At 59.7% G+C, this 26,364-nt stretch overlaps 5 protein-coding genes across 5 annotated transcripts in view; 2 read left to right on the forward strand and 3 right to left on the reverse strand.

Annotated features, from left to right (window-relative positions):
• Positions 1 to 135: 135 nt before the first annotated feature.
• Positions 136 to 2,197, forward strand: PTSG_09932 (uncharacterized protein). The gene is made up of 7 exons (XM_004989231.1): positions 136 to 309; positions 454 to 508; positions 661 to 764; positions 1,030 to 1,059; positions 1,242 to 1,380; positions 1,585 to 1,778; positions 1,927 to 2,197. The coding sequence occupies exons 1-7, from the start codon at positions 214 to 216 to the stop codon at positions 1,993 to 1,995; spliced, it is 687 nt and encodes a 228-aa protein (XP_004989288.1). The 5' UTR covers positions 136 to 213; the 3' UTR covers positions 1,996 to 2,197.
• Positions 2,108 to 5,100, reverse strand: PTSG_09933 (uncharacterized protein; the record flags this gene model as incomplete). The annotated part of the gene is made up of 2 exons (XM_004989232.1): positions 2,108 to 4,223; positions 4,426 to 5,100. The coding sequence occupies 2 exons, from the start codon at positions 5,098 to 5,100 to the stop codon at positions 3,774 to 3,776; spliced, it is 1,125 nt and encodes a 374-aa protein (XP_004989289.1). The 3' UTR covers positions 2,108 to 3,773.
• Positions 5,101 to 5,588: 488 nt separating this feature from the next.
• Positions 5,589 to 8,989, reverse strand: PTSG_09934 (polypeptide N-acetylgalactosaminyltransferase 6). Its single transcript, XM_004989233.1, has 4 exons — positions 7,788 to 8,989; positions 7,286 to 7,533; positions 6,299 to 7,037; positions 5,589 to 5,987 (listed from the first exon to the last, which is right to left on the reverse strand). The coding sequence occupies exons 1-4, from the start codon at positions 8,953 to 8,955 to the stop codon at positions 5,740 to 5,742; spliced, it is 2,403 nt and encodes an 800-aa protein (XP_004989290.1). The 5' UTR covers positions 8,956 to 8,989; the 3' UTR covers positions 5,589 to 5,739.
• A 477-nt stretch (positions 8,990 to 9,466) lies between these two features.
• PTSG_09935 (dynein) lies at positions 9,467 to 25,667 on the forward strand (the record flags this gene model as incomplete). Its single annotated transcript, XM_004989234.1, has 5 exons — positions 9,467 to 10,277; positions 10,556 to 11,901; positions 12,225 to 13,903; positions 14,063 to 16,803; positions 17,785 to 25,667. The coding sequence occupies 5 exons, from the start codon at positions 9,467 to 9,469 to the stop codon at positions 25,665 to 25,667; spliced, it is 14,460 nt and encodes a 4,819-aa protein (XP_004989291.1).
• A 545-nt stretch (positions 25,668 to 26,212) lies between these two features.
• Positions 26,213 to 26,364, reverse strand: part of PTSG_12956 (uncharacterized protein) — a gene marked incomplete at both ends in the record, with an annotated part of 3,761 nt that continues 3,609 nt past the window's right edge. The window contains one exon of the mRNA XM_004989235.1: positions 26,213 to 26,236. Coding sequence (XP_004989292.1) covers positions 26,213 to 26,236 — 24 coding nt within the window. The remainder of the gene's footprint in view (positions 26,237 to 26,364) is intronic.

Below are 26,364 nucleotides of genomic sequence, written 5' to 3' on the forward strand. Positions count from 1 at the left end.
ACACACACACACACACACACACACACACACACACACACACACACACACACACACACACACAGACTCACACACAAACAATGCACACTCGCACACACTCACCCACACACGCACCCACACACACTCTCATTCTTGTCCCATCAGGTGGTGTTTGTGGTGTCTGTGAAGAAGACGGTGTACGTGGTGGCAAAGCATGATCTGCGCGGGAAGGGTGTGATGTTCAAGTGCCACGGCTTCAAGGTCAAGTCCACAGCCGTGGCAAAGCAGCTGGCCCAGGAGATTGCCGTCATCTGCAACCAAGTCTTCAAGAAGGTGTGTGGGTGGGTGGGGGGAGGGGGAGTGAGAGAGAGTGTGTGTGTTTGTGTGTGGGAGTGTGTGTTTGTGTGTTCTGTGCATGTGTGTGTGTGTGGTTTCTTGTGCCTGACATCCACCATGTCTCCCCTTGCTATTGTGCAGCTGCGGCAAACGCGGACGTTTGTCCGATCACAAAGCACAACAAAGCAGCCGTCCGGTACGGGTACAGGAGCGCATGTATCGCGTGTGCTTGCTCGCATGCATGCGTGCGCGAATGTACAAACTTGTTTGAGACGTTGTGCGCGCGATGTAGGTTGAGCAACTGACTGCCGCACACACACACACACACACACACACATGTGCGTGCAGTGTCTGCTGAGGGTGTGCCGCTGCGCAACAAGACGGATCCCGACACGCGCGCGCTCAAGCGCCTCATTGCACAGACCCGCATCAGCGTCACACAGGGCGCAGACGTACGTCATGTGTCACGATAACAGTGTCGTAGTAGTCGTCGTGGTGGTGGTGGTGGTGGTGGTGGTGGTACGGCAGTGCTTGTTGTGACAGCCTCTCGTTCGCTTCGTCCTGTGCTATTCACGTGCGTGTCATGCAAGTAGTGTTCTTCATGTCGTGGCACTGCTGGGACTATTTGTTCACTGTGCTCCTGTGGCAATTGTTGTTTGCGCCCATGTGATGTTTGCATGTGTTGCACGTCACCGATGCCGACCACCACTCCAACAGCACGTGGATGACGTCTCAGACAAGGACGAGGTAACGCGTGCATTTCTGTTCTCCATCCTGCGCCGATTTCCTTCTCAACAATCGCGATGTTTGGGAGCATCCACTCGTGCGTCATTCACACACACACACATACATACATACATACACACACACGCATACATACACACACACGCACACACACAACAACAACAACAACACCACCAACACGACAGGAGGAGGCTGAGACGATGCTGTGCGGCCCGGAGCCCGCGGTGCCGGCAGAGGCGGAGGAGGGCGGTGCGGACTTTAGTGTTGTGGACGAAATCATTCGACAGCTGCAGATGTCCATCCTCGCCGTCGACGCTGCCATCGGTCCGTGATGATGATCGTGGTGGTGGTGGTGGTTTTCTGTTGTCTTTAGCGCCAACTCCTGCCTTTTCACCTGTCAAGCGCTTGTCCTCAAATCTCTTCCACCCCTGCAGTGTTCTCTCATCCACCCGTTGTGCTGTCCGACTGTTGCATTTGTGTGTTCATGTGTGTGTGTGTTGCAATGCACGATTTGTGCTGTGACTGCAGAACAACGCGGTGAGGCGCCGTCGTCATCACAGCAACAGCAGCAACAACAGCAGCAACAACAGGAGCACGGCGCAGAGGAGGACGAGGAAGATGAGGAGGTTGCGGAGGTGGAGGCCGAGGACATTGACTTTGAAGAGTTTTCAGACGATTTCGCTCGCATGACACTTTACCTCCACGGCGACACCGTCCGAAACGTGAGGCACTTGTGCAAGCCGTGTGAATGTAGGTGTGTGTGTGTGTACGTGGGTTGGCGTCGAGATGAGTGCTTGTTGGTGCTTGTTGCCACGTGTACCTCGTACTGACTATTAGTGCACGTGCCCTGGTTTGCGTTTTTCCCGACAGCGGCCGATGCCCAAGTATGCGGAGGTGACGCTGGACAGCGATCTGTTCGACCTCACGTCCATGGTGTAACCGGTGCCGCTAAAGTGACGCGGCAAACTCTCCTCGACACATGCACACGCACACACACATGTATGTTCACCGCTGTTGCAGGCTCGTGCTTTCTGTCATGTCCATCTGTTCCCTGGTTGGTGTGTTGCTTCTACGTCGGCGTTTGGAGGTTTTGGGCTTGATGTTGGAGTGGAACAGAATGAAACGAAAACGCAAGCACGAAACGCAAACGAAATGGAACGAGTGGAAACGAGAGACAGCGGGATGGGAACATCAAAGAATTAAGCATCAGCAGATAGGGAACGTTGCACGTTAGGAGTCAACAGGGCACGAAACGACACAAAACCATCAGTAAGTACGCGAATGTGAGAACGAGAACAGACATGAACGCACATCAGGTAGGAGGAACAAAATGGGAACGAGGCCGATGTGGCAAACTGTCGTGAGCCACAAACAAGCAGCGTTGACAGGCAGACACAAAACGTGGAAGACAGGATGGGGAATTAGGAAAGAACGAACAGGTGCAAAGCACACAAGGAACCATACAAGGAAGCAAGTAGTCATCATCGTCGTGTTGGAGAGGGCAGGGATGGCCAAAACCAGGAAAGCAGCAAGTAGATGTGTGTGTGTGTGTGTGTGTGTGTGTGTGTGTGTGTGTGTGTGTGTGTGTGGAAGAGAAGAAGAAGAAGGGAGGGCTGGGCAGCAGATTGTATGCAAAGAACAAGCAAGAAGAAGCGACCAGAGTGAAGGGTCACCAAGATTGTCTTGGTTCGTCTCCACAGAGAGGACAACGCATCGTGTGCACCACGGGCGTGGTTCCCTTGCTCACGCTGCACTCCACACCATTGGAAATCACCAGGTGGGAGGCAAACAGAGAGCATCAGCAGGGAGTGCGTTGTCGTCGTCAAAGGGTCCTGGGGTCCGAAAGGGATCCGCAGAAGAGGTGTCCTCACGTAAATGTGAGGAACCGACGAGTGCTGCTGCTGTGAACACAGATGTGTGTCAGCAACAAGCAAGGAAGGACGGGATCAGGCCGCACGACACAGCAAAACAGCGGAATGCTGATGCTGAAGCGTGAGCGTCGGCCTCCCACTTGATGTGCACTGGTGTGGAGTGCAGCGTGGGCAAGGAATCCACGCTCGTGGTACACACGAGGCGTTGTCCTCTCTGTGGAGACGAACCAAGTAGCAGTGAAGGTGCTAGCTTGGCTGTCCCATCAGTAGGTGGTCGTCGAAAAGCTGTTCTTGCAGGGTCTGCTGTTGAGAAAGAGGGGAGGCTGGATGTTCTTGGTTGATGTGGGTGGGTGGGTGGATGCCAACGAAGGGCTTAAAGCCATTCCGTCGCGGCCACGACCCAGATGTGTTTTCGGTTAGGATAACACGCCTTGAAGGATCGTGGTTGCTGCGAAAGAAAGGCACCAAGCTGGCGTTAACAACGTTTGTCGCGCTTTCGAGGAAGCTCGTCGTCGTCGTCGTCGTCGTCGTTGTTGTTGTTGTTGTTGTTGTTGGTTGTGGTGGGGCTGCTAGTGGTGGTGGTGGCGGTGGGGCCGCTGCGGAAAGGGCGTTTTGGCGGCGGGGGCGGGAGCTCGAACATGTGCTTGTCCAGCCGCTTCACAAAGTCCGCACCTTCAGCAGGAGTTCTTGGGGTGCTGGCCACCGATGTGGCAGGCCGGCTGGCAGGGCGTGGCTGGGGCTGGTGCTGCTGAGGTGGATCCAAGAGGAAGCTGGGCTCACACTGCGCCAAAAGCGATACCCCGTGGAGCAGTAGCTCATCGGCCAGCAGGTCGTCCAACAAGGCATTCAGGGCTTCAGGATCAAGGCGTTCGAATGGTGGTAGGAGCTGGAGGTCGAAGATGTCATCGTCGGCCGGTGACTGCCGTATCGTGGGGGCGGTGCTGTCGACTGGGACATGACCACGCAAGCCATCTTGCCCGCCATCTGCTGGAGACTGTGGGGTAGCAACTGGACTGGGCTCGCCGTCGCTCCATGGATGCCGCGGGTCATGCGCTTGCCAATTCGCATCGATGCCGGCGCATTCTCCAGAATCCTGCACGCACTGCGAAGCACATGATCCTGGCGGCACTTGCGGCAGTGAAGACTGGGGCACTTGCGGCAGTGAAGGATGTGGAGGCGGCTGCCGCGGGTCATGCGCTTGCCAATTCGCATCAATGCCGGCGCATTCTCCAGAATCCTGCACACGCTGCTCGTGCCCACCACCATCACCGCCACCACCACCGCGTGGTGCGCGCACTGGTTCAAGGTGCAGTACAATGAGGCCCTCAGCAACACCCCCACAGCCGTCTGGGTCATCGTGGTCGGGATGCTTGGTGCGAATTGATGTCATTCTTTGCTTTCCGTGTGCGGCGCATGAGTCAGTTCCGGCGTCACTTCGTTCGATCGAGTTGGTTTCATTCGACGCAGATGTTCGGCCATCTTGTTTGCTTCGCCGGACGCGTTGGTCCAGCGTCGATCGCCCATTATTGCGCAAATCTCTGTACGCAAACAGGGCATCAGCATTGCCAGCTCGCGCGTGCTGCTCATACTCCTCTTGCATTTGACGATTAACAGCCACACTGAAGTAGCTAAGGCGGTGTGCCAGCTCAGAAGCTGACCCAGCTGAGCACAAGAGCCAACGTGCAGCGTTCAAGGCTTCTGTTGGTGGTTTGAAACGGGCAAGCTTGTACCGCCACAAGATGATGCGGTGACACGCGTCTTCGTCTGGGTTGGCGGTGTCAACGCTGGCCACGATGTCGCTTGATAGTATGTCATGCAATTGGATGTCGTCGAGTTGTTTCTCCATTCGTGGAAGATAGTCAACCGCTTTCTTGACGACGTCGGGAACACCACCACCCTTGGCGTTCCTGCTTGTCTGACGAACCACTTGGTTTCCGATGCTCGATCGCACCCGTTGCTCAAGGTGCGCCAGCTTCGTCATTTGCTGTCGTAGATCAGGTGGCACAGGATCCTGGCCACCCCAGACGCCGTCCCAACTGCACCTGATGTTATCCAAGCACCCAATCATGTCCGGCAAGGCGATCAATGACGTGCCAGTGAGCAGCAGGGTCTTGAAGGCAGCCGCAGGCGGAGCGGTGTTGACGTCACACTCGTTCGACTTAGCCACCCCCATCAAAGTCTGGGAAACGCCTTGCCAGTTATCCTGCCACTTCTTGTTGCCCTGCTTCTTTCGCTTCTTCCTTTGCTTTGGCTTCATGATGGCGTCGTGTTCAAGCCGAGCAGCACAGGCAAGCAGGCACTGGGGTGGCACTTGAGCGTTTGTGTGATGTTGTTGGGTGGGGAGGGTGTGAGAAAATGCATCTTCATCGTGGGTGTTGGCGGTGGCATCAAAGTCCAATCAGTCAAGCTTTCAAATTTTCTCGTGGGGTTGTTGTCGAACACGCTGGAAGTCTGCTGTGTTGCTGTCAGTTCCAAACTCTGGCTTGTCGTGTGTGTGTGTGTGTGTGTGTGTGTGTGTGTGTGTGTGTGTGTGTGTGTGTGTGTGTGTGAATTGATTGCTCCCTTCACTTGTGTACTACAGTACTACTTCTGCTGCTGCTGCTGTAACGTAACAAATGCAACGCACGCGCACATACCCGCGCACATGCAACACCCACGCACATGCGCGCACACACATGCACCACATGCACACACACGAAAGCAACAACGGAAGCAACCTGCAACATCCTTCAGCAAAGACACAGCGACGCTGTGCTGCTTGCTAATCACGGCTTTGCATGCAGCATGCACGTGCACACGTATTTCTTTGCCCTCAGTAGTTCTTTGGCGCGGCCACGAAGGACCAGCTCTGCGCATCGCTGTCCTCGTCACAGGGCAGGATTTGCACGTCGTCCTGCTTGCCGCGGGTGAGGCAGTGTGTTGGCTGCAGCTTTGGCGAGAAGCGCTTCTCCTTGTGGATCCACATGTAGTCGTCCTGGTCTGGGGTGCACGCGCCCTGCCGCACGGCTAGCGAGAGCCCGATGTACGCGTCCGCCATGGTGGCGCTTGCCAAGTGGCCCTCTGCCAAGAAGGTGTGCGTGCACACGGCTCTGTGAGTGAATGTGTGCAAGCATGCATGTCACAGCCAAACGCAGGCAAGCCCGCACACGCGACCGCAGCCCACGTCATTGTACACAACCCTAAATACAGCCCACACCACACACACACACACACACACACATACACACACACACACACACACACACACACACACACACCACACCACACCACACCACACCACACCACACTACACCAAACCACACGCACACGCACACACACACCACACCACGCACACGCACACGCACACGCAAACACACACTTTCCGCTCTCACCCGTGTCGAGGACCCATTGCTGGGTGAATCCGCCGTGGCAGCCGTACAGGCCAGGCACGCCGCGCTGCTGCTGCATGTTGTCCAAGCACGTGCCCGATTTCCCCGTCGACATGACAAACACCTCCGTGCCAGGTGGCACGCCTGCTGCCGCAATACGGCGCGGTGCGTGCTCGGCGGGCTTGAACTCCCACACCTGCGCCTGCAGGGCTGCAGTCTGCACAGTGCTGGCGCTGTCGCTGGACTGTGCCGCGCACGGCTGGAGGTGCAGGCGGTTGTCTGGTGTGCGCGCAAGGCAGGAGGAAGGGTCCGCCTTGTTATGGAGGCGGCTGCCGCGCCTTTCAAACGTGAGCGCATCGCTGCGGCCCACAAGCGCAATGGTGTCGACGCGCAGGCACAGCAGCGTGACGCGCGGGTAGTGGTTGAGGTAGATGTACCCACGCGGAGAAACCACCCACTGCTGCTGGTCGTTGTGCGGCGCGCACGACTGCAGCGTGACGGGGCCGTCGTCCTTCACGCCGTTGTTGGACAGGCACTGCGCCTCGTCCTTGGACGCAATCTGGCCCGGCGTTGCGTCAATGTCCGGCACAAACACGTCGTAGGCGACGTTGTCGAGATACCACTTGAAGGAGCGGCACTGGTTTGCCTCGCGCACCTGCCGCCGCGATGACACGTCCCCAAACTCCTTTCCATGCAGGTGGCGGAAGTCGTAGAAGATCTTCTTGTACTCGTCCATCCACACCTTTTTTGTTTGTTGGCGCGTGTGGGTGTGTGCGCGCATGTGGGCGTGTGTGTGTATGTGGGCATGTGTGTGTGTGTGTGTGTGTGTGTGTGTGGGCGTGTGTGTGTGTGTTTGTACGTGCTCTGCATTTTTGGAGACGACGCTATGGAAACTAACCCATTCATCCCAACCATCCACCACTCATCACAAACAAACACACACACACACACACACACACACACACACACACACACACACAATATACACACCTCTGCGACGCGAATGTCGTTCCGGTCGAGGTAGTAGCCGACGTTGACGGACTTGAGCTTTGGGTCCACGCTAAAGCGGTTAAACTCGCGATAGATGTGCCCGACATTGGAGCAAGGAATCCACTCCATCGACCCGCCGCACTGCCACACGCGAAAGGACAGCTCCACGTGCTCGGCGCCGTAGTACTTGATCTCGGGATCGTACGCGCCCAGCTGAAAGAACAAGTCCTTGTCAATCGCAAACAGCCCTGCACGTTGTGCGTATGTGCGTATGTGCGTATGTGTGTGTGTGTGTGTGGTGGAAATTGAGCCCATGTTACAGTATTACGTGACTCCACAATGAGGACGTGATCCACCGAGAAAAGGTGACATGCATTACTGCAGCCGACCATGACCGACCCCGACGACGCATGGCCTCGCCCGCCCCCTCACCCCACCCATCCCTCGCTCCCCGGCACACCCACAGCACGCACAACGTCATGTAGCAAACCCCCGCACTAACCTCCTGGCATGACGGGGCTTCTGATGGGGCGCGTGTGTGGGTGACCATCGCCAACAAGATCGCGGTCGATGTTTGCGGGCACAATGGTGAAGGTGAGGCGCCAGTTGAAGCTGCCCTTGGCGGGCGGCCACAGCTCGCCGGGGAAGAGGTCCAGCTTGTCCAGGTCGATGCCGCGGATGTTGGGCACGACCACGCGCGTGCGGTCTTCGTGGATGCGGGCAACCAGGGGCTCGATCCACCCGGGCGACACCTCACTGTGGCTATCGAGGAAGACGAGGATCGGGTGGGACGCCTCCTGCGCCCCGCGCACGCGCGCCCCGACAATCCCGTCGTGCACGTGCCGGTGGAAGAGCTTGATCATGCCGTCCGGGACCTTGAGCTTCTTCAGGTGCTTTGGGAGCAGCTGCAGCTCTGGCAGCGTGCTGTTGTCGTCGATGAGCAGAATCTCGCCAAGCAGCTCGGGCGGGGTGCGGTTGAGCACGCTCACGACGTTGCGCAGCAGCGTGGACAAGGGCTCGTTGTAATAAATGATGATGACGCTGGACTTGGGCATGCCCCTGGGGTACGTGATGGCCTTGCACTCGTCTGACCGGATATCAGGCACATCGTGGGCGAGCGGCAGCTCGTTGGACTTTTTCAGGTTGAACCCATACTGCCTGTACATGGACTCGCGCGAGTTGAGGATGGGGTCGTCGCGGATGTTCTTTGGCAGGTCCAGCTCAAGATGCACCGGCTGCCACCAGGCACCGCCACCAGCAGCAGCAGCAACTGCGCGTTGTTGTTGCTGCCCTTGCTGCTGCTGCTGTTGTTGTTGCTGCTCTTCTTGCTTTCGTTTGAGCTGCGCCTCGGCTTCTGCCTGCCATTGCCGTTCTTGCAGCTGCCGCTCCTTCTCCGCGTTCTCCGCCTCCAGCTTTTGCTGCTGCGCAAGCATGTCCTGCTTTGCTTGCATTCGACGCAGATCCTCCAGCACAGGCGCATCGTCCCCTTGTCCCCTTGGCACCACACCATTGCCACCACTGCCACCATCGCCAGTGCCAGTGCCAGTGCTAGTGCTGCTGCCGCTGCCGCTGCTGCTGCTGTTGTTGTTGTTGTTCAGCGTGCGCAGCCCAAGCAGCACCACCACCACCACAGCAAGCAACACCAGCTCCCGCTTCCGCGCACCTCGCATATCTTGGGTTCCTATATCAGGGCCGATGGCCGGGATTTGTACTGAAAATAGGCAATTCACACCAAGTGGCTGATATCTTCCACCACCTTTCCTCTGGTTTGACCGTTCGCTTGGCAACCAATCTTCCTCAACAACACATACAACCACTACATCCGTGCACCGCCACAACACCACAACACCAACCAACAACATTTTCAACTGAACAACCCACCACCACCACCATCACCGCGACGATATTGATTGACGTGTTGTGATTCTCTCTGACCAGGTGGGGGCTCCAGAACAAGCAAGGAGGGGTCCGAGCACACACACGCACACACACGCACGCACACGCACACACACGCACACACACGCACGCACCCACGCACGCGCAACGCGCAGCGATCGAGGCTGGGTGAAGAACGGTCAAGGGTATTCCTTCATTCATTCACTCAATTCATCGTCGCGACACCCTGCAAGCAAGCAGCACACACCAACACCAGCAGATAGTTGGCCCAGCCACAAAAAAAAAATGGCTGATACAGAACAACAACCCGCAACAGAGCAGCCGCCTCCAAAGCCCGTGGAGGCGGAGGAGCAGGAGCAGCAAGCCGACGCACAGCCTGCACAGGAGGCGACTACCGCTTCTACCGAAGATGCGCCTGCAAACGCAGAGACGGCAAACGAGGAGCAGGACGTGAAGGAGAATGAGAATGGTGACGCGGCAACAGAGGAGGCCAAGACAGAGGAGAAGGAGGACGGTGAGGCGACTGAGGACAAGAAGGAGGATGGCGGCAGTGAAACTACCGAGGAGGCCAAGACCGACGCAGACGCTGAAGCTGAGGCCGAAGCTGCTGAGGAGGCCAAGACAGACGCAGACGCAGACGCAGACGCCGACGCAGACGCTGAGGCTGAGGCCGAAGCTGCTGAGGAGGCCAAGACAGACGCAGACGCTGCCAACGCCGACGCAGACGCAGAGGCAGACGCAGACGCTGCCAACGCCGACGCAGACGCTGAGGCAGACGCCGCCACCACTGAGGAGGCCAAGACAGACGCAGACGCTGAGCCGGACGCCGAAGCTGCTGAAGCAGAACAGGAGGAGTCCAAGACTGAGGGTGAGAGCACGGATGAGAAGCCAGCAGCCGATGCAGCCGAGGCATCCACAGAGGCTACCCCACAAGAGGAACAGTCTGCAGAAGCCAAGACAGAGGAGCCTGCTCCGGCTCCTGAGGCTGAACCTGAGCCTGAGCCCGAGACAGAGGCAGAGGTGATTGCGAGGGAACAGGCAGCCGTCGCTGTCAAGCGGAGGGAAATCCGCTCCCTTCCTCGTCCTCCAGAGGGCGGTCAGTCCATTGTGTGTGTGTGTGTGTGTGCGTATCTGCTGTATGTGTGTGTGTGTGTTGTAAGTGTTTTGCACCTGTCAACGTGTGGTCCTGCTTTGCCCCCCCCGTCCCTTCGCTGTTCACCCTTCCGTTTGAGCATTCATATCCACCCCATCAGCCCACTCCACGTAAAACCCTAGCCCAATATTCACACTCGTAACATTTTCCCTGTCTTCTCCACACCTCCCCCCCCCTTGCTGCCCTGCTGCTCATTCTGTTCCTCTCCCCACCAACATCAGAGCGAAAGCACAACCCGCGCACGCGCAAGGCTGCCGCGCCCGTGAGCAAGTTCACGCGACGGGCACACAAGGTGGCTAAGCCGCAGGAGCGCATGAAGAGCAAGGTGGCCAACAAGGACAGCACCATGGAGGCGTCACACAAGAGCAAGGAGGCGCGCGCCGCCAAGGCCGCCAGCATGGACGCCCGCCACAAGTACATCATCTCCTGCGTCGCCGACCTCGTGCAGGAGGAGGCCGAGACAGTGGAGACGCAGGTGCTCGACGGCCCCGGGTTTGAGCAGTTTGACCAGTTCTTCGCCGCCAACCCGACGCGCCGCCAGCTCGTCTTCTTCTACCAGAACTTCCCCAACCGCAAGGGCGAGATGGAGAAGCGCGTGCAGATTGTCAACCCGGCCGTGGACCGGCTCACGGGCACGTGCGTCTACTGCGTGCGCGGCGCCTCCACCCGCGCCCTCAGCACCAGCAACGTCGCGCAGGAGGTGACCTTTGGCCGGTTTGGCCTGGACAGGGCATCCGGCACCGTGCTTGGCGGCATGGAGTCGATCATCGCCGACTTCCTCGAGCCCGCGCTCATGGCCAACGAGAACTGGGGCAAGATGGAGAAGGACGATGCGCAGCGTGAGGAGTTCTTCGACGCCCTGGAGCGGTTCCGCGCCACGCTGAGCGAGGCCAACGTTGCCGTGGCCACGCGCGTCGTGCTGCAGGCGTACGAGCCCAAGGAGGGCGAGCCCGCGCTGGAGCTGGACAGCATGTCCGCCGCAGACGTCACGCGCATGTCGCAGGACCACAAGGCGACGGCGCAGCTGGAGGAGCTGGTGCAGCACTGGTGCACGCAGCTGGAGCAGGTGATTGCGGAGAGCGAGCAGATGCGCAAGGAGGCGGACGACGTCGGCCCCCGCGCCGAGCTGGAGCACTGGAAGCAGCAGATGGCCAAGTTCAACGGCGTGCTGGACCAGATGAAGGAGGCGCGCTGCCAGAACGCCGTCAACGTGCTGCACCTCGCCAAGTCGCGCCTCATCCCGGAGTGGCGCCGCCTCGAGGTGCGCATCACAGAGTCCGCAAACGAGGCCAAGGACAACGTCAAGTACCTGTCCACCCTCGACAAGTTCTGCGGGCCCCTGTACAAGAACAGCCCGCCGCAGATGATGGAGTCGGTGCCCGCGCTCATGAACGCCGTGCGCATGATCCACTCCATCTCCGGCTACTACAACACGAGCGAGCGCATGACCGCGCTGTGCGTGAAGATCACCAACCAGATGATCACCGCCTGCAAGCGCTACATCTACGAGAAGGAGCCCCGCATCTGGGACCAGGATCCCAAGGACCTCACCGCTCGCCTCAGCCACGTACGGCCAGCCGTGCATGCTCTTTTGATGATTTGCGCATGTGGTAGCTTTGCATGTGTTGTATGTGTATCTGCACCCATACTTGTACGTCTGTGTCTGTGTCTGTGTGTGTCCGCGTGTCCAGAACTGTGCATGTACACACAGGAGCTCGCTGTTCCTTGCCACCACAGCATCGCGACGCTTCCCTCCAACCACCAACCCACCCCAACAACAAACCCCCCGCCCCAACAACAACAACAACACCCCCCCCCCCACTCACACTAACACACACACACACACCACGCTCACGCACTGATAACCGCCCCCCCCCCACACACACACAGTGCCGAGAGCTGAACCAGCACTACCAGCGGTGCTTTAAGCGGGAGAAGGAGAAGCTGCTGGCCACCCCAGAACGGCGGCAGTTTGATTTTTCGGAGATGTCCATCTTTGGCAAGTTTGACACGTTCTGCGCCCGCACGGAGAAGATTGTGCAGATGCTGGACATTATCGAGCGCTGGAGCAAGCTGAGCGCAAGCAAGATTGACGGCATCGAGCCCATCAACGTGCTCTTCCGCTCCCTCGTCAACAACTTCAAGAAGAAGCCGTACGACGTGCTCAACACGCGCCGCCGCGACTTTGACACAGACTTTGAGCAGTTCCAGAGCGACATCCAGGACCTGCTGCAGCGGCTGCAGGACTTTATGGACGACTGCTTTGCCCAGGCGCCGAGCGTCATGCGCGCCCTGGACCTCCTCACCAAGTTTGAGAAGATCAAGCACGTCGGCCTCGACCTCTCGGAGAAGTACGAGCTGGTGCTGCGCGCCTTTGGCAAGGAGCTCGAGGAGGTGCGCAAGGTGTACCAGGCGGAGAAGCAGGACCCCTCCATTGGCCGCAACCTGCCGCCGCTCGCCGGACGCATCATCTGGGCGCGCCAGCTCTTCGCCCGCATCGAGGGCCCCATGTCCGTGTTCCAAAAGTCGTGCACCGACCTCCTTAAGACCGCCGACGCGCGCAAGGTGATTAAGCACTACAACAAGCTCGGGCACGTGCTGCTCGAGTACGAGCTGCTGCACCACCGCGCATGGTGGAAGGCGGTGGACGCCTCGCAGTCCGGCCTCAACGCCTCGCTCCTCGTGCGCCACCCGGAGACGGGCAAGCTCCTGGTCAACATGGACCCGCAGCTGCCGCAGGTCATCCGCGAGACGAAGATCATGCAGAAGCTCAACCTGGAGATCCCGGAGAGCGCCAAGCTGCTGTGCCTGCAGGAGGAGCGCCTGGCCAACCAGAAGAACCAGCTCGAGCTGATGATTGAGGAGTACAACCGCGTGTTTTCCCGCATCCCGGAGCGCGTTGAGCACCTCCTGCGCTCCGCGCGCAAGGCCGTCGACAAGCAGGTGGAGCCCGGCGTGACGAAGCTGAGCTGGATGTCGCCCAACCTCGACCCGTACCTGCAGACGTGCTACGGCGCCCTGGCAGACTTTGAGAAGCTGCTCAAGGAGGTGGAGGATACGCTGCAGGTGCGCATCGACTCCGTGCTGGAGAACATCCGCAAGACGATGCTCGTCAAGCTACCGGAGGAGATGGCCTGGCCCTGCACGCAGTTTGTGGAGGAGACGGAGGCCCTCTGCGCCACGCGCACGGAGGAGCTGCAGCTGTCAAACAAGCTGGTGGAGCGGGCGGTGGACGAGCTCGTGGCCATGCTGCTCAAGAGCATGCTGCCGGAGGACCGCCAGTCCGAGCACACCCGCTCCGAGGTGGACAGCCTGCTCAGCCACTTCAACCACAGCGTCGTGGACGCCTTTGTGCGCTGCGTGCGCCGCAACCTAGAGGCCATCAAGAAGCGCCTCTCCCGCGCCCGCAAGGAGTACGACGAGAACACGGCAAAGTCGCCGCCGTGCTTCTCCGCCTCCATTGTGCTCGACATCCCAAACATCAGCATGACCCCGGCGCTGGACGACATCCAGAAGGCCGTCAACCAGGCCGTGCAGACGGTGATTGGCGTCACCCGCTCCATCACCACGTGGAAGTCGCACCCCCTCGCCCGCGCTGCCCGCAACCACCACGGCAACGCGCAGCAGCAGCAGCAGCGGCAGCAGCGGCAGCAACAGCAGCAGGAAGGGGGAGACGCAGGTCAGGATGGCGCAGCGGAGGACGAGGAAGAGGACGATGAGGTGCGCAGCCGCGAGCGCGCGGCCCTCAGCGCCGTCGCCGAGGGCAACATCTACCACATTGTGTCCGAGAACAAGGAGGTGGCGAAGAACGTGTCGTCGCTCTCGTCGGCCATCAACTCCACAAAGCAGGAGGTGACAGACGTGCTAGAGCGCCTCAGCAAATACAACCGCCTCTGGCAGGACAGCAAGGAGGACAAGACGGAGGAGTTCTTGGCAACGGAGCCCGACCTGTACGACTTTGAGGTTGCGGTGAAGGGGTACGAGGAGATTGAGAACGAGATCCTGGCGTTGCCGGAGACGTACCGCGTGAGCGCGATTGAGCTGGCCACGGACACGTTCAAGCAGGCCATGACGGCGGAGACGCGCGCGTGGAAGCAGGCGTACGGCCGTGGCCTTAACACCAAGGCGCTCAAGGACATGAACAGCATCTTTGAGTTCTGCGAGGACCTGACCAAGCGGCTCTCGCGCAAGATTGTGGACCTGGAGGACGTGCGCATGGCGATGAACGCGCTCAAGGAGCTGCGCGAGGAGCAGATTCGCCTGGACAACATGCTGGGCCCCATTGAGCAGTCGTACGCCATCCTCAGCAAGTACGACGTCGTGGTCCCGCGCACGGAGACGGAGCGCCTGGACACGCTCAACTACGAGTGGGACAAGCTGCTCGGCCTCTCCAAGCAGGTGCAGAACAACCTGATTGAGATTGCGCCCTCCTTCCGCGAGGGCCTCGAGTCGAGCGTGCAGAAGTTCACCCTGGAGGTGTCGTCCTTTGTCAACGACTATGACAGCAAAGGCCCCAACGAGGAAGGCATTGTGCCCGCGGAGGCCAGCGACCGGCTGGCCGTGTTCCAGGTGCGCTTCGATGACCTGTGGCGCCGCTACATCACGTACACGGGCGGCGAGGAGCTGTTTGGCCTGCCGCAGTCCGAGTACCCGGACCTGCCCCGCATCAAGAAGGAGCTCGGCCTACTGCAGAAGCTGTACGGCCTCTACAACGACGTGCTCAAGACGATTGACGGCTACTACGACATTCAGTGGACGGCGGTCGACATTGAGAAGATCAACTCGGAGCTGCTTGACTTTGGCAACCGCTGCCGCAAGCTGCCCAAGGCGCTCAAGGAGTGGCAGGCTTTCCACGAGCTGCGCAAGCGCATCGACGACTTCAACGAGACTTGCCCCTTGCTCGAGGCCATGTCCAACCCGGCCATGCTGCCGCGCCACTGGCAGCGCATCGCCGAGGCCACTGGCCACACGTTTGACATTGAGTCTGAGAACTTCCTCCTGCGCAACATCATGGAGGCCGACCTGCTCAAGGCCAAGGAGGAGATTGAGGACATTTGCATTGCGGCGGTGAAGGAGCAGGACATTGAGGCCAAGCTGAAGAGCGTGGTGGCGGAGTGGTCTGCGCACGAGCTGTCGTTTATGACGTTCAAGAACCGCGGCGAGCTGCTGATCAACGCCGCCGAGATTGCCGAGCTCATGACGCTCATGGAGGACAGCCTGATGGTGCTGAGCTCCCTCATGAGCAACCGCTACAACGCGCCGTACAAGGCCGACATCCAGAAGTGGGTGCGCAACCTCTCCGACACCTCTGAGATTGTGGAGAAGTGGCTCATCGTGCAGAACCTGTGGGTGTACCTGGAGGCCGTATTTGTGGGCGGCGACATTGCCAAGCAGCTGCCCAAGGAGGCGAAGCGCTTCTCCAACATTGACAAGTCGTGGCAGAAGATTATGACCCGCGCGCACGAGAACACCAACCTGGTGCAGTGCTGCACCGGCGACGAGACCATGAGCAACCTCCTGCCGCACTTGCACGAGCAGCTGGAGCTGTGCCAGAAGTCGCTGGTGGGCTACCTGGAGAAGAAGCGCCTGCTGTTCCCGCGCTTCTTCTTCGTGTCGGACACGGTGCTGCTGGAGATTCTCGGCCAGGCCAGCGACTCGCACACCATCCAGGGCCATCTCCTCAACATCTTCGACAACATCAAGCAGGTCACCTTCCACGAGAAGGTGTACGACCAGATCCTGGCGTACTCGTCCAAGGAGGGCGAGACAGTGCACATGCAGCGGCCCGTGATGGCGACGGGCAACGTCGAAACGTGGCTGGGCCAGTTCCTGGAGGAGCAGCGGCGCTCCCTCAACAGCGTCATCTGCGACGCCGCCGTGCAGGCGCTGGACCAGAACTTCCAGCTGATTGAGTTTGAGAACAGCTACCCGGCACAGGTTGGCATCCTCGGCATCCAGCTGCTGTGGACGCGCGATGCGGAGGTGGCGCTCAACAACGCCCGCCAGGACAAGAAGATCATGCAGCAGACCGACGACAAGTTCCTGCGCCTGCTCAGCGAGCTCATCAACGCAACGCTGCAGGAGCTGACAAAGGTTGACAGGACCAAGTTCGAGACGCTCGTCACCTTGCACGTGCATCAGCGCGATATCTTCCACGACCTCGTCGTCATGGGCATCAAGACGCCAATTGACTTTGAGTGGACCAAGCAGGCCCGCTTCTACTTCTTGGAGGAGGAGCGCAGAACAGCCGTCCACATCACCGATGTCATCTTCAACTACTCGCTCGAGTTTATCGGCTGCGTGGACCGCCTGGTCGTCACGCCGCTCACGGATCGCTGCTACATCACCCTTGCCCAGGCCCTCAACCTGCACATGGGTGGCGCCCCTGCTGGTCCCGCCGGTACGGGCAAGACAGAGACCACCAAGGACATGAGCCGCTGCATCGGCAGGTGTGTGTGTATGTGTGTATGTGCAAGTGTGCGTGTGCGTGTGCGTGTGCGTGTGCGTGCGTATGTTTGGTTGGGAGCTTGTGAGGGGGGTGTGTGTGTGTGTGTGTGTGTGTGAATGATCATCGTTTTGCTGGTATGGCACGTTGAAGAAGGGCGCTCGCTGATGGCCGTAAATCTCTCCCTCTCACCTCCCAATTCTCACTCGTTCGTTTGTACTCACACCACCCACAACCACACATGCGAATGTGATTGATGTGACAGGCTTTGCGTCGTTTTCAAGTACGGCCCTGTGGCGTCTTGTTTGGGTTCTTTTTTTGGGGGCGGGGGCGGGGAGCGGTCCTTTGCTTGATTTGGAGTGAACCACTCATGTGCTGCTGTGTTTTGCTGTTGTGTCATGCGCATGTCCGTGCCATTCATCACTTGACCAACTCACCTCTGCTCGTTTTTCGTTACTTTGCGCCATGTATCGTCACATCACTTTGCACACGCGATTCACCCAACCCACCACAGCGTAAGTCATATGAATGTTGTCTGCATGCCGTGCACCGTCTGTAACGTGTTGTGGGTCAATTTTCATTGCATACTCGACTGGCTGCCGTGTGTCTGTTGTCATACCTCATCTCTTCTTGACACACCCACATTGACGCTTTGCTCACCATCACACCTTTCAACATGCAACCAACGCTTTGATCTTGCCACTGGCCCCCTTCCTTCTTTCTTTCATCGCCCGTCCCCATCTCTGCCCTCCTCCTCGATAGTGTAAGTTAGCCACATTGCGCACTTGTGCGTGCGCGTGTGCATGCTTGTGTGCGTGCGCGTGTGCATGATTGTGTGCACACACACATGCACACTCTGATTGCGGGGCTAGAAGCGCGTTTCTGCTAGTGTGTCAACAACGCCTTGCTTTCGTTGCCCTGACGCCGTTTTTCTGCTTTCCTTTGTTTCCACAACACAACTGCACCATTGCCCTCCACCTCTACCACCACTACCACCACGACCAGGCTCTGATCAAATGGACTTCCGTGGCCTGGGCCGCATCTACAAAGGCCTGGCGCAGTCTGGCGCGTGGGGCTGCTTTGACGAGTTCAACCGCATCGAGCTGCCCGTGCTCTCTGTTGCGGCGCAGCAGATTGCCATTGTGCTCACGGCCAAGAAGGAGCGCCGCAAGAACTTCATTTTCATGGACGGCGACGACGTGTCGCTCAACCCGGAGTTTGGCCTCTTCCTGACCATGAACCCCGGGTACGCCGGGCGCCAGGAGCTGCCGGAGAACCTCAAGATCCAGTTCCGCTCCGTGGCCATGATGGTGCCTGACCGCCAGATTATCATCCGCGTGAAGCTTGCCAGCTGCGGTTTCCAGAACAACGTCGTCCTGGCGCGCAAGTTCTTCACCCTGTACAAGCTGTGCGAGCAGCAGCTGTCCAAGCAGGTGCACTACGACTTTGGCCTGCGCAACATCCTGTCTGTCCTGCGCACGCTCGGCCCGGAGAAGCGCAAGAACCCGGACGATGGCGAGACGACCATTGTCATGCGCGTGCTGCGAGACATGAACCTGTCCAAGCTCGTGGACGAGGACGAGCCGCTCTTCATGTCGCTCATCACCGACTTGTTCCCCGGCATCGAGCTGGAGACGGTAACGTACCCGGACATGCAGGACGCCATTCAGAAGCACGCAGACGAGGCCAACCTCGTCAACCACCCGGCCTGGAACCTCAAGCTCGTGCAGCTGTTTGAGACGCAGCGCGTGCGCCACGGCTTCATGGTGCTCGGCCCGAGCGGCGCCGGCAAGACCACCAACATCCACACGCTGATGAAGGCCATGACGGAGTGCGGCACGCCGCACAAGGAGTACCGCATGAACCCCAAGGCCATCACGGCGCCGCAGATGTTCGGGCGCCTGGACGTGGCCACCAACGACTGGACCGACGGCATCTTCAACGTGCTCTGGCGCCGCACCCTCAAGGGCAAGAAGGGCGAGAAGACGTGGATTGTGCTGGACGGCCCCGTTGACGCCGTGTGGATTGAGAACCTCAACAGTGTGCTGGACGACAACAAGATGCTCACGCTGGCCAACGGCGACCGCATCCCCATGTCCCCGGACGCCAAGCTCGTGTTTGAGCCGCACAACATCGACAACGCGTCGCCGGCCACCGTCTCGCGCAACGGCATGGTCTTCATGTCGTCCTCCGTGCTGGACTGGCGGCCCATCCTCGAGGGCTGGTTCAAGCGCCGCTCCGCCAGCGAGAGCGACGTGCTCCGCGGCATGTTCGACCTCTGCTTCGACGACACCCTCACGTACGTGCGCACGAGCCTCAACCCGCGCATGACGCTGCTGGAGTGCAACTACATCAAGCAGGCCATCGACCTGCTGACGGGCCTCATCCCCAACGGCGAGCAGGAGGGCTCCGACGGCCACGGCGCAGAGCCGCTCTCCGCCGAGCACCTGCGGCGCCTGTTCATCTTCGCCATCATGTGGTCCCTCGGTGCGGTGCTGGAGCTGGACGACCGCGCGCGCCTGCAGGAGTTCCTGCACTCCCTGTCCGGGGACCTCCCGCTGCCAAAGACAACGGGCGAGGAGACCATCTTCGAGTACATGGTCAACGAGCAGGGCGAGTGGGAGCACTGGAGCAAGCGCGTGGAGCCGTACGACTACCCGCGCGACCCGAACGAGCCCACGCCGGCGTTCCGCAGCATCCTCGTGCCCAACATCGACAACGTGCGCAGCGAGTTCCTGCTGCACACCATTGCCAAGCAGCACAAGTCTGTGCTGTTTATTGGCGAGCCCGGTACGGCGAAGACGGTCATCACCAAGGGCTACTGCAAGAAATTCAACCCCGAGGAGCACCTGTGGAAGTCGCTCAACTTCTCGTCCACGACGCACCCCAACGGCTTCCAGCGCACCATTGAGTCGTACGTGGAGAAGCGCATGGGCACCACCTTTGGGCCGCCCGGTGGCAAGGCCATGGCCGTGTTCATCGACGATATCAACATGCCCATCATCAACGAGTGGGGCGACCAGATTGCCAACGAGATTGTGCGCCAGGTCATGGCCGAGAGCGGCTTCTACTCGCTGGACAAGCCCGGCGACTTCATCACGCTGGCGGACATGCAGTACCTCGCCGCCATGCCGCACCCCGGTGGCGGCCGCAACGACATTCCGGAGCGCCTCAAGCGCCGCTTCTCCGTGTTCAACTGCACGCTCCCGGCCAACGTGTCCATCGACCTCATCTTCCGCACCATCGGCAACGGCTGGTTCTGCCCCGAGCGCGGCTTCACCCCGGACGTGGTGCAGATGGCGGACCAGCTGGTGTACCTCACGCGCAAGATGTGGCAGGACACCAAGGCCAAGATGCTGCCCACGCCGGCCAAGTTCCACTACGTGTTCAACCTGCGCGACGTGAGCCGCATCTGGGAGGGCATGCTGCTCATCCAGCCGGAGGAGTGCGACTCCGTGCAGGCCCTGCTCAACCTGTGGAAGCACGAGTGCACGCGCGTCCTCGCCGACCGCTTCACGGAGAAGAAGGACGTGGCGTGGTTCCAGCAGCGCATCCAGCAGGTGATTGCCTCTGAGCTCGGCGACGAGTACGCCAACCTCACCGACGAAGAGCCGTTCTTCGTCGACTTCCTGCGCGAGGCGCCCGAGCCGACGGGCGAGGAGGGCGAGGAGGAGGCCGACCTGGAGGCGCCCAAGGTCTACGAGAAGGTCCCCGACCTGGACACGCTTGAGGCCAAGCTCAAGGAGTACATGCAGCTGTACAACGAGACGGTCCGCGGCGCCAAGATGGACCTCGTCTTCTTCCGCGACTGCATGATCCACCTGGTGCGCGTGTCGCGCATCATCCGCATCCCGCAGGGCAACGCCATGCTGGTCGGCGTCGGCGGCTCCGGCAAGCAGTCTGTCACGCGCCTGGCCACCTCCATTGCCGGGTACAAGGTGTTCCAGATCCAGCTCAGCCGCTCGTACAATGCCAACAACCTGATGGAGGACATCAAGCAGCTGTACCAGATTGCGGGCGTCAAGGGCCAGGGCCTCACCTTCATCATGACCGACAACGAGATCAAGCAGGAGGGCTTCCTCGAGTACATCAACAACCTGCTGGCCACGGGCGAGATTGGCGGCCTGTTTGCCCGCGACGAGATTGACGAGATTTGCGGCGAGCTCATCCCCGTGATGAAGAAGGAGTTCCCGCGCCGCCCGCCCACAAACGAGAACCTGTATGACTACTTTATCAACCGCGTGCGCAACAACCTGCACGTTGTACTGTGCTTCTCCCCCGTGAGCGAGAAGTTCCGCACGCGTGCCCTCAAGTTCCCCTCGGTGTTTGCGGGCACGAACATGGACTGGTTCATGGCGTGGCCGCGCGACGCGCTAGTGGCCGTGGCCGACCACTTCCTCAGCGACTTCCACGTCGTGTGCACGAACGACGTCAAGGGCGCCATGGTGGAGACGATGGGTGTGGTGCAGGACCGCGTCGGTGCCGCGTGCGACGACTACTTCCAGCGCTTCCGCCGTCAGACGTACGTGACCCCGGCGTCGTACCTCTCCTTCCTCAACTCGTACAGGCACCTGTACTCGGACAAGAAGGAGCACTTTGAGAACCTGCGCCAGCGCATGCAGACGGGCCTGGACAAGCTGCTCGAGGCGTCCGAGTCTGTGGCGCAGCTGAGCGAGGAGCTCGTGGTGAAGGAGAAGGACCTGGCCGTGGCCTCGGAGGAGACGGAGCGCGTGCTGCAGGAGGTGTCGCAGAGCGCCGCCGCCGCAGAGAAGGTCAAGTCCGAGGTGCAAAAGGTCAAGGACAAGGCGCAGGAGATTGTGGACACCATCGACAAGGACAAGAAGGTGGCTGAGAAGAAGCTGGCCGCGGCCGTGCCTGCGCTGGCCGCGGCCGAGAGGGCGCTGGAGACGATCAAGCCCGCCGACATTGCCACGGTGAAGAAGCTGGGCAAGCCGCCGCACCTCATCATGCGCATCATGGACGCCGTGGTGATTCTGTTTGGGCGCAAGCTGGACCCCGTGGTGCCGGACCCGGAGCGGCCCTGCCCGACGCCCTCGTGGAAGGAGTCCCTCAAGACCATGAACGGCCCACTGCTAAGCGAGCTGGTCAACTTTGACAAGGACACCATCAACGACGAGATGGTGGAGCTGCTTGAGCCGTACCTGGGCATGGAGGACTACAACATCGACCAGGCCAAGCGCGTGTGCGGCAACGTGGCTGGCCTGCTCTCGTGGACGGAGGCCATGGCCACCTTCTTCGGCATCAACAAGGAGGTGCTGCCGCTCAAGGCCAACCTGGCCGTTGCCGAGGCGAAGCTCAAGGTGGCGCAGGGCGAGTTGGCGGAGGCGCAGGGCGAGCTGGACGCCAAGCAGGCCGAGCTGGACGTGGTGCAGGCGCGCTACGACGCCGTGATGAAGAAGAAGCAGGAGCTGCAGGCGGACGCGGAGACGTGCCGGCGCAAGATGGCCTCTGCCTCTGCCCTCATCGGCGGCCTCAGCGGGGAGAAGGTGCGTTGGACGCAGCAGGCCAAGGAGTTTGAGGCGCAGATCAACCGGCTCGTCGGCGACGTGCTGCTCATGTGCGCCTTCATGTCGTACTCTGGGCCCTTCAACAACGAGTTCCGCACGCTGCTGCTCAGCGGGTGGCGCAAGGAGCTGGAAACGCGCACCATCCCCTTCACCAAGTCCCTCAACATTGTGGAGAACCTGGTGGACAACGCGACCATTGGCGAGTGGGGCCTGCAAGGGCTTCCCAACGACGAGCTGTCGCTGCAGAACGGCATCATCGTCACCAAGGCCACGCGCTATCCGCTGCTGATTGACCCGCAGGGCCAGGGCAAGGCGTGGATCAAGAACCGCGAGGCGAAGAACGAGATGCTGGTCACCACGCTGGACCACAAGTACTTCCGCACGCACCTGGAGGACGCCCTGTCGCAGGGCCGCCCGCTGCTGATTGAGGACGTGGTGGAGGAGTTGGACCCGTGCCTGGACAACGTCCTGGACAAGAACTTTATGAAGGCCGGTTCCACGTACAAGGTCAAGGTTGGCGACAAGGAGGTTGACATTATGGACGGCTTCATGCTGTACATCACCACCAAGCTGCCCAACCCGACGTACACGCCCGAGGTGTTTGCGCGCACGTCCATCATCGACTTCACCGTGACCATGAAGGGCCTGGAGGACCAGCTCCTGGCCAAGGTGATTCTCACGGAGAAGGCCGAGTTGGAGACGGAGCGCGTTGCGCTGGTGACGGAGGTCACGGCCAACAAGAAGAAGATGAAGGAGCTCGAGGACAACCTGCTGTACCGCCTGAGCAACACCAAGGGCTCGCTGGTCGACGACGAGAGCCTGATTGAGGTGCTGCAGGTGACGAAGACGACGGCAGAGGAAGTGAACGAGAAGCTGGCGGTGGCCGCAGACACGGAGCTGAAGATCAACACCGCCCGTGAGGAGTACCGGCCCGTGGCCACGCGCGGGTCCATTCTGTACTTCCTCATTGTGGAGATGTCCATGGTCAACCCCATGTACCAGACGTCGCTGGACCAGTTTTTGGGCATCTTCGACTTCAGCCTGGCGCACTCTGAGAAGTCGCCCGTGCCCATGAAGCGCATTGCCAAGATTATCGAGTACATGACCTTTGTGGTGTTCAAGTACACGAGCCGCGGCCTGTACGAGAAGGACAAGTTCCTCTTCACCATCCTCCTCGCCCTCAAGATTGACCTGCAGCGCGGCAACGTGAAGCCAAACGAGTTTATGACGTTCATCAAGGGTGGTGCCGCGCTGGACCTCAACTCCGTGCAGCCCAAGCCCAAGTCGTGGATCCTCGACTCGACGTGGCTCAACCTGGTGCAGCTGAGCGAGCTGCCCATGTTCGCCGACATTCTCAACCAGGTGTCGCGCAATGACAAGGCTTGGCGCGCGTGGTTTGACGAGGACGTGCCCGAGGAGGCGCCGCTGCCGGACGGCTACGAGAGCACGCTCGACGTGTTCCGCCGGCTGCTGCTGGTGCGCTCGTGGTGCCCGGACCGCACGCTGGCGCAGGCGCGCAAGTACGTGGCCTCGTCACTTGGCCAGCGCTATGCCGACGCCGTGCTGCTTGACATGGAGGAGATGTACGGGGAGAGCGACGTGCGCACACCGCTGGTTGGCCTGCTGTCCATGGGCGCGGACCCGACGGGCGCCATCCAGCACCTGGCCAAGCTCAAGAAGGTGGAGTGTCGCGAGGTGTCCATGGGCCAGGGTCAGGAGGTGCACGCGCGCAAGCTCATCTCGGACTTCCAGCAGAACGGCGGGTTTGCGCTGCTGCAAAACTGCCACCTTGCCCTCGACTTTATGAACGAGGTCCTCGACACGGTGAAGACGGCGGAGAACGTCAACCCGGCGTTCCGACTGTGGGTGACCACGGAGGTGCACCCCAAGTTCCCCATCAATCTGCTGCAGTCGTCGATCAAGTTCACCAACGAGCCGCCGCAGGGCATCAAGGCCAACCTCAAGCGCACGTACGCGGACGTGACCCAGGACCAGCTGGACATCACCAACCTGCCCCAGTGGAAGCCCATGCTGTACGGCGTGGCATTCCTGCACGCCATTGTGCAGGAGCGGCGCAAGTTTGGCCCCCTTGGCTGGAACATCCCCTACGAGTTCAACCAGGGTGACCTGCTTGCCTCGTTCCAGTTTGTGCAGAACCACCTGGACGACATTGACCCGAAGAAGGGCGTGGCGTGGCCCACGGTGCGCTACATGCTGTCGGAGGTGCACTATGGCGGGCGCGTGACGGACGACCGCGACAAGCGCCTTCTCATCACATACTGCACGCTGTGGTTTGGCGAACACATGTTCAAGGACGACTTTGCCTTCTACAAAGGCTACGAGATTCCCAAGTGCGCCAAGATTGACGAGTTCCGCGACCACATCAGCCATCTCAACACTTTTGACGGGCCCGAGGTCTTTGGGCTGCATCCAAACGCGGACATCACGTACATGACCAACACGGCGCAGAACGTGCTGGCCACAATTGTTGACATCCAGCCCAAGGAGAGCGCTGCCTCCGGTGGCGAGACGCGCGAGGACGCCGTCAAGCGCCTGTGCAAGGAGTTCCAGCAGAAGCTGCCAGACGACTTTTTGCCGCACGAGGTCAAGGCGCGCCTGCGCAAAATGGGTGCCACCAACCCCATGAACATCTTCCTGCGGCAGGAGATTGACCGCATCCAGCGCGTCATCACCCTCGTCCGCACCACCCTGTCCGACCTGCTGCTGGCCATTGACGGCACCATCATCATGAGCGAGACGCTGCGCGACGCCCTCGACAACATGTACGACGCGCGCGTGCCCAAGGCCTGGTCGGCCATCTCCTGGACGTCCATGACGCTGGGTTTCTGGTTTACGGAGCTGATTCTGCGCCACCAGCAGTTCCACAGCTGGTGCTTCCAGGGCCGCCCCGCGGCCTACTGGCTCACGGGCTTCTTCAACCCGCAGGGCTTTATCACGGCCATGCGACAGGAGATCACCCGCGCGCACAAGGGCTGGGCGCTGGACAGCGTTGTGTGCTGCAACGACATTACCAAGATGGCCGGCAAGGAGGATGTCAAGGAGCCGCCCAAGGAGGGCGTGTACATCTACGGCCTCTTCCTCGATGGCGCTGGCTGGGACAAGCGCAACAGCCAGCTCACAGACCCGCCACCCAAGGTGCTCTACACCCCGCTGCCTGTGCTGCACCTCTCCGCCATCAATTCCACCGCCGATCGTGACAAGCGCCTGTACGAGTGCCCCGTGTACCGCAAACCGCGCCGTACCGACCTCGAGTTTGTCACCATGGTTGACCTCAAGACCCCAGTGCCCCCAGAAAAGTGGATTCTGCGCGGTGTCGCCTTGCTTTGTGACACCAAGTGAAGCGAAGGGAGAGGAATCCACACGTGTTTGCGTTTGCGTTCGTGTGTGTGTGTGTGTGTGTGTGTGTGTGTGTGTGTGTGTGTGTGTGTGTGTGTGTGTGTGTGTGTGTGTGTGTGTGCTTACTGCTTGTGTTTTGTTTGCATGTGTGAGAAGTACGAATGATTGAAACGAAGAAAGGCATGCAAGCAATGGCAAGGAGGAAGGCAGTGTGTGGGGTGTGCTAAAACTATGATAACGTCCTATAAATGTTTGTGAAATGAGCTCCCTTTCTTCTGAATGTTAGCGAAAACAGAAGATAGCAACGCAACGTGGTGACGTGGCAGTGTTTGTTGAGAGTTGTGTGGTTATGTGGTGTGTTATGCAAGAGCATGTAACATCGAGCAACCACACAAGCTAAACACTGCACGTGCAACAGGTTGGAGGGAAATCACGTGAACATTCCAGAACACAAGAGAGGTGAATGTGAATTTGTGGTGTCGTGAAGAAGGGAGGTCAATGATGACTCAGCAGACAGGACTTGCCTGTCAACACTCCCCCGCATTGACCTACCTCTCTGCTGCGTTGATGTTCTGAAACGTGATGAGCATGTGGATGATGTCATGCATGTAGTGTTGAGATTCAGTGAGTTTCTGTTCTGTGTTAAGTCCTTCCTAATTTGCCTTCGCGTGTGGTTTTGTCTTGTTTGCCAACGGTGCGC

The sequence above is a fragment of the Salpingoeca rosetta genome, assembly GCF_000188695.1.
Source record: "Salpingoeca rosetta unplaced genomic scaffold supercont1.30, whole genome shotgun sequence".
Taxonomy (NCBI): Eukaryota; class Choanoflagellata; order Craspedida; family Salpingoecidae; genus Salpingoeca; species Salpingoeca rosetta.

Bases quoted from the DNA above. Each gene is read 5' to 3' on its own strand.
- PTSG_09932 (XM_004989231.1), top strand. From the start codon at position 214: ATGTTCAAGTGCCACGGCTTCAAGGTCAAGTCCACAGCCGTGGCAAAG. The intron at 765-1,029 runs GTACGTCATGTG...CCACTCCAACAG, and splicing joins GCGTCACACAGGGCGCAGAC to CACGTGGATGACGTCTCAGA. The intron at 1,060-1,241 runs GTAACGCGTGCA...CCAACACGACAG, and splicing joins ACGTCTCAGACAAGGACGAG to GAGGAGGCTGAGACGATGCT.
- PTSG_09934 (XM_004989233.1), bottom strand. From the start codon at position 8,955: ATGCGAGGTGCGCGGAAGCGGGAGCTGGTGTTGCTTGCTGTGGTGGTG. The intron at 7,038-7,285 runs GTGTGTATATTG...CAAACAAAAAAG, and splicing joins ACGACATTCGCGTCGCAGAG to GTGTGGATGGACGAGTACAA. The intron at 5,988-6,298 runs GTGAGAGCGGAA...CCTTCTTGGCAG, and splicing joins GCAATGGGTCCTCGACACGG to AGGGCCACTTGGCAAGCGCC.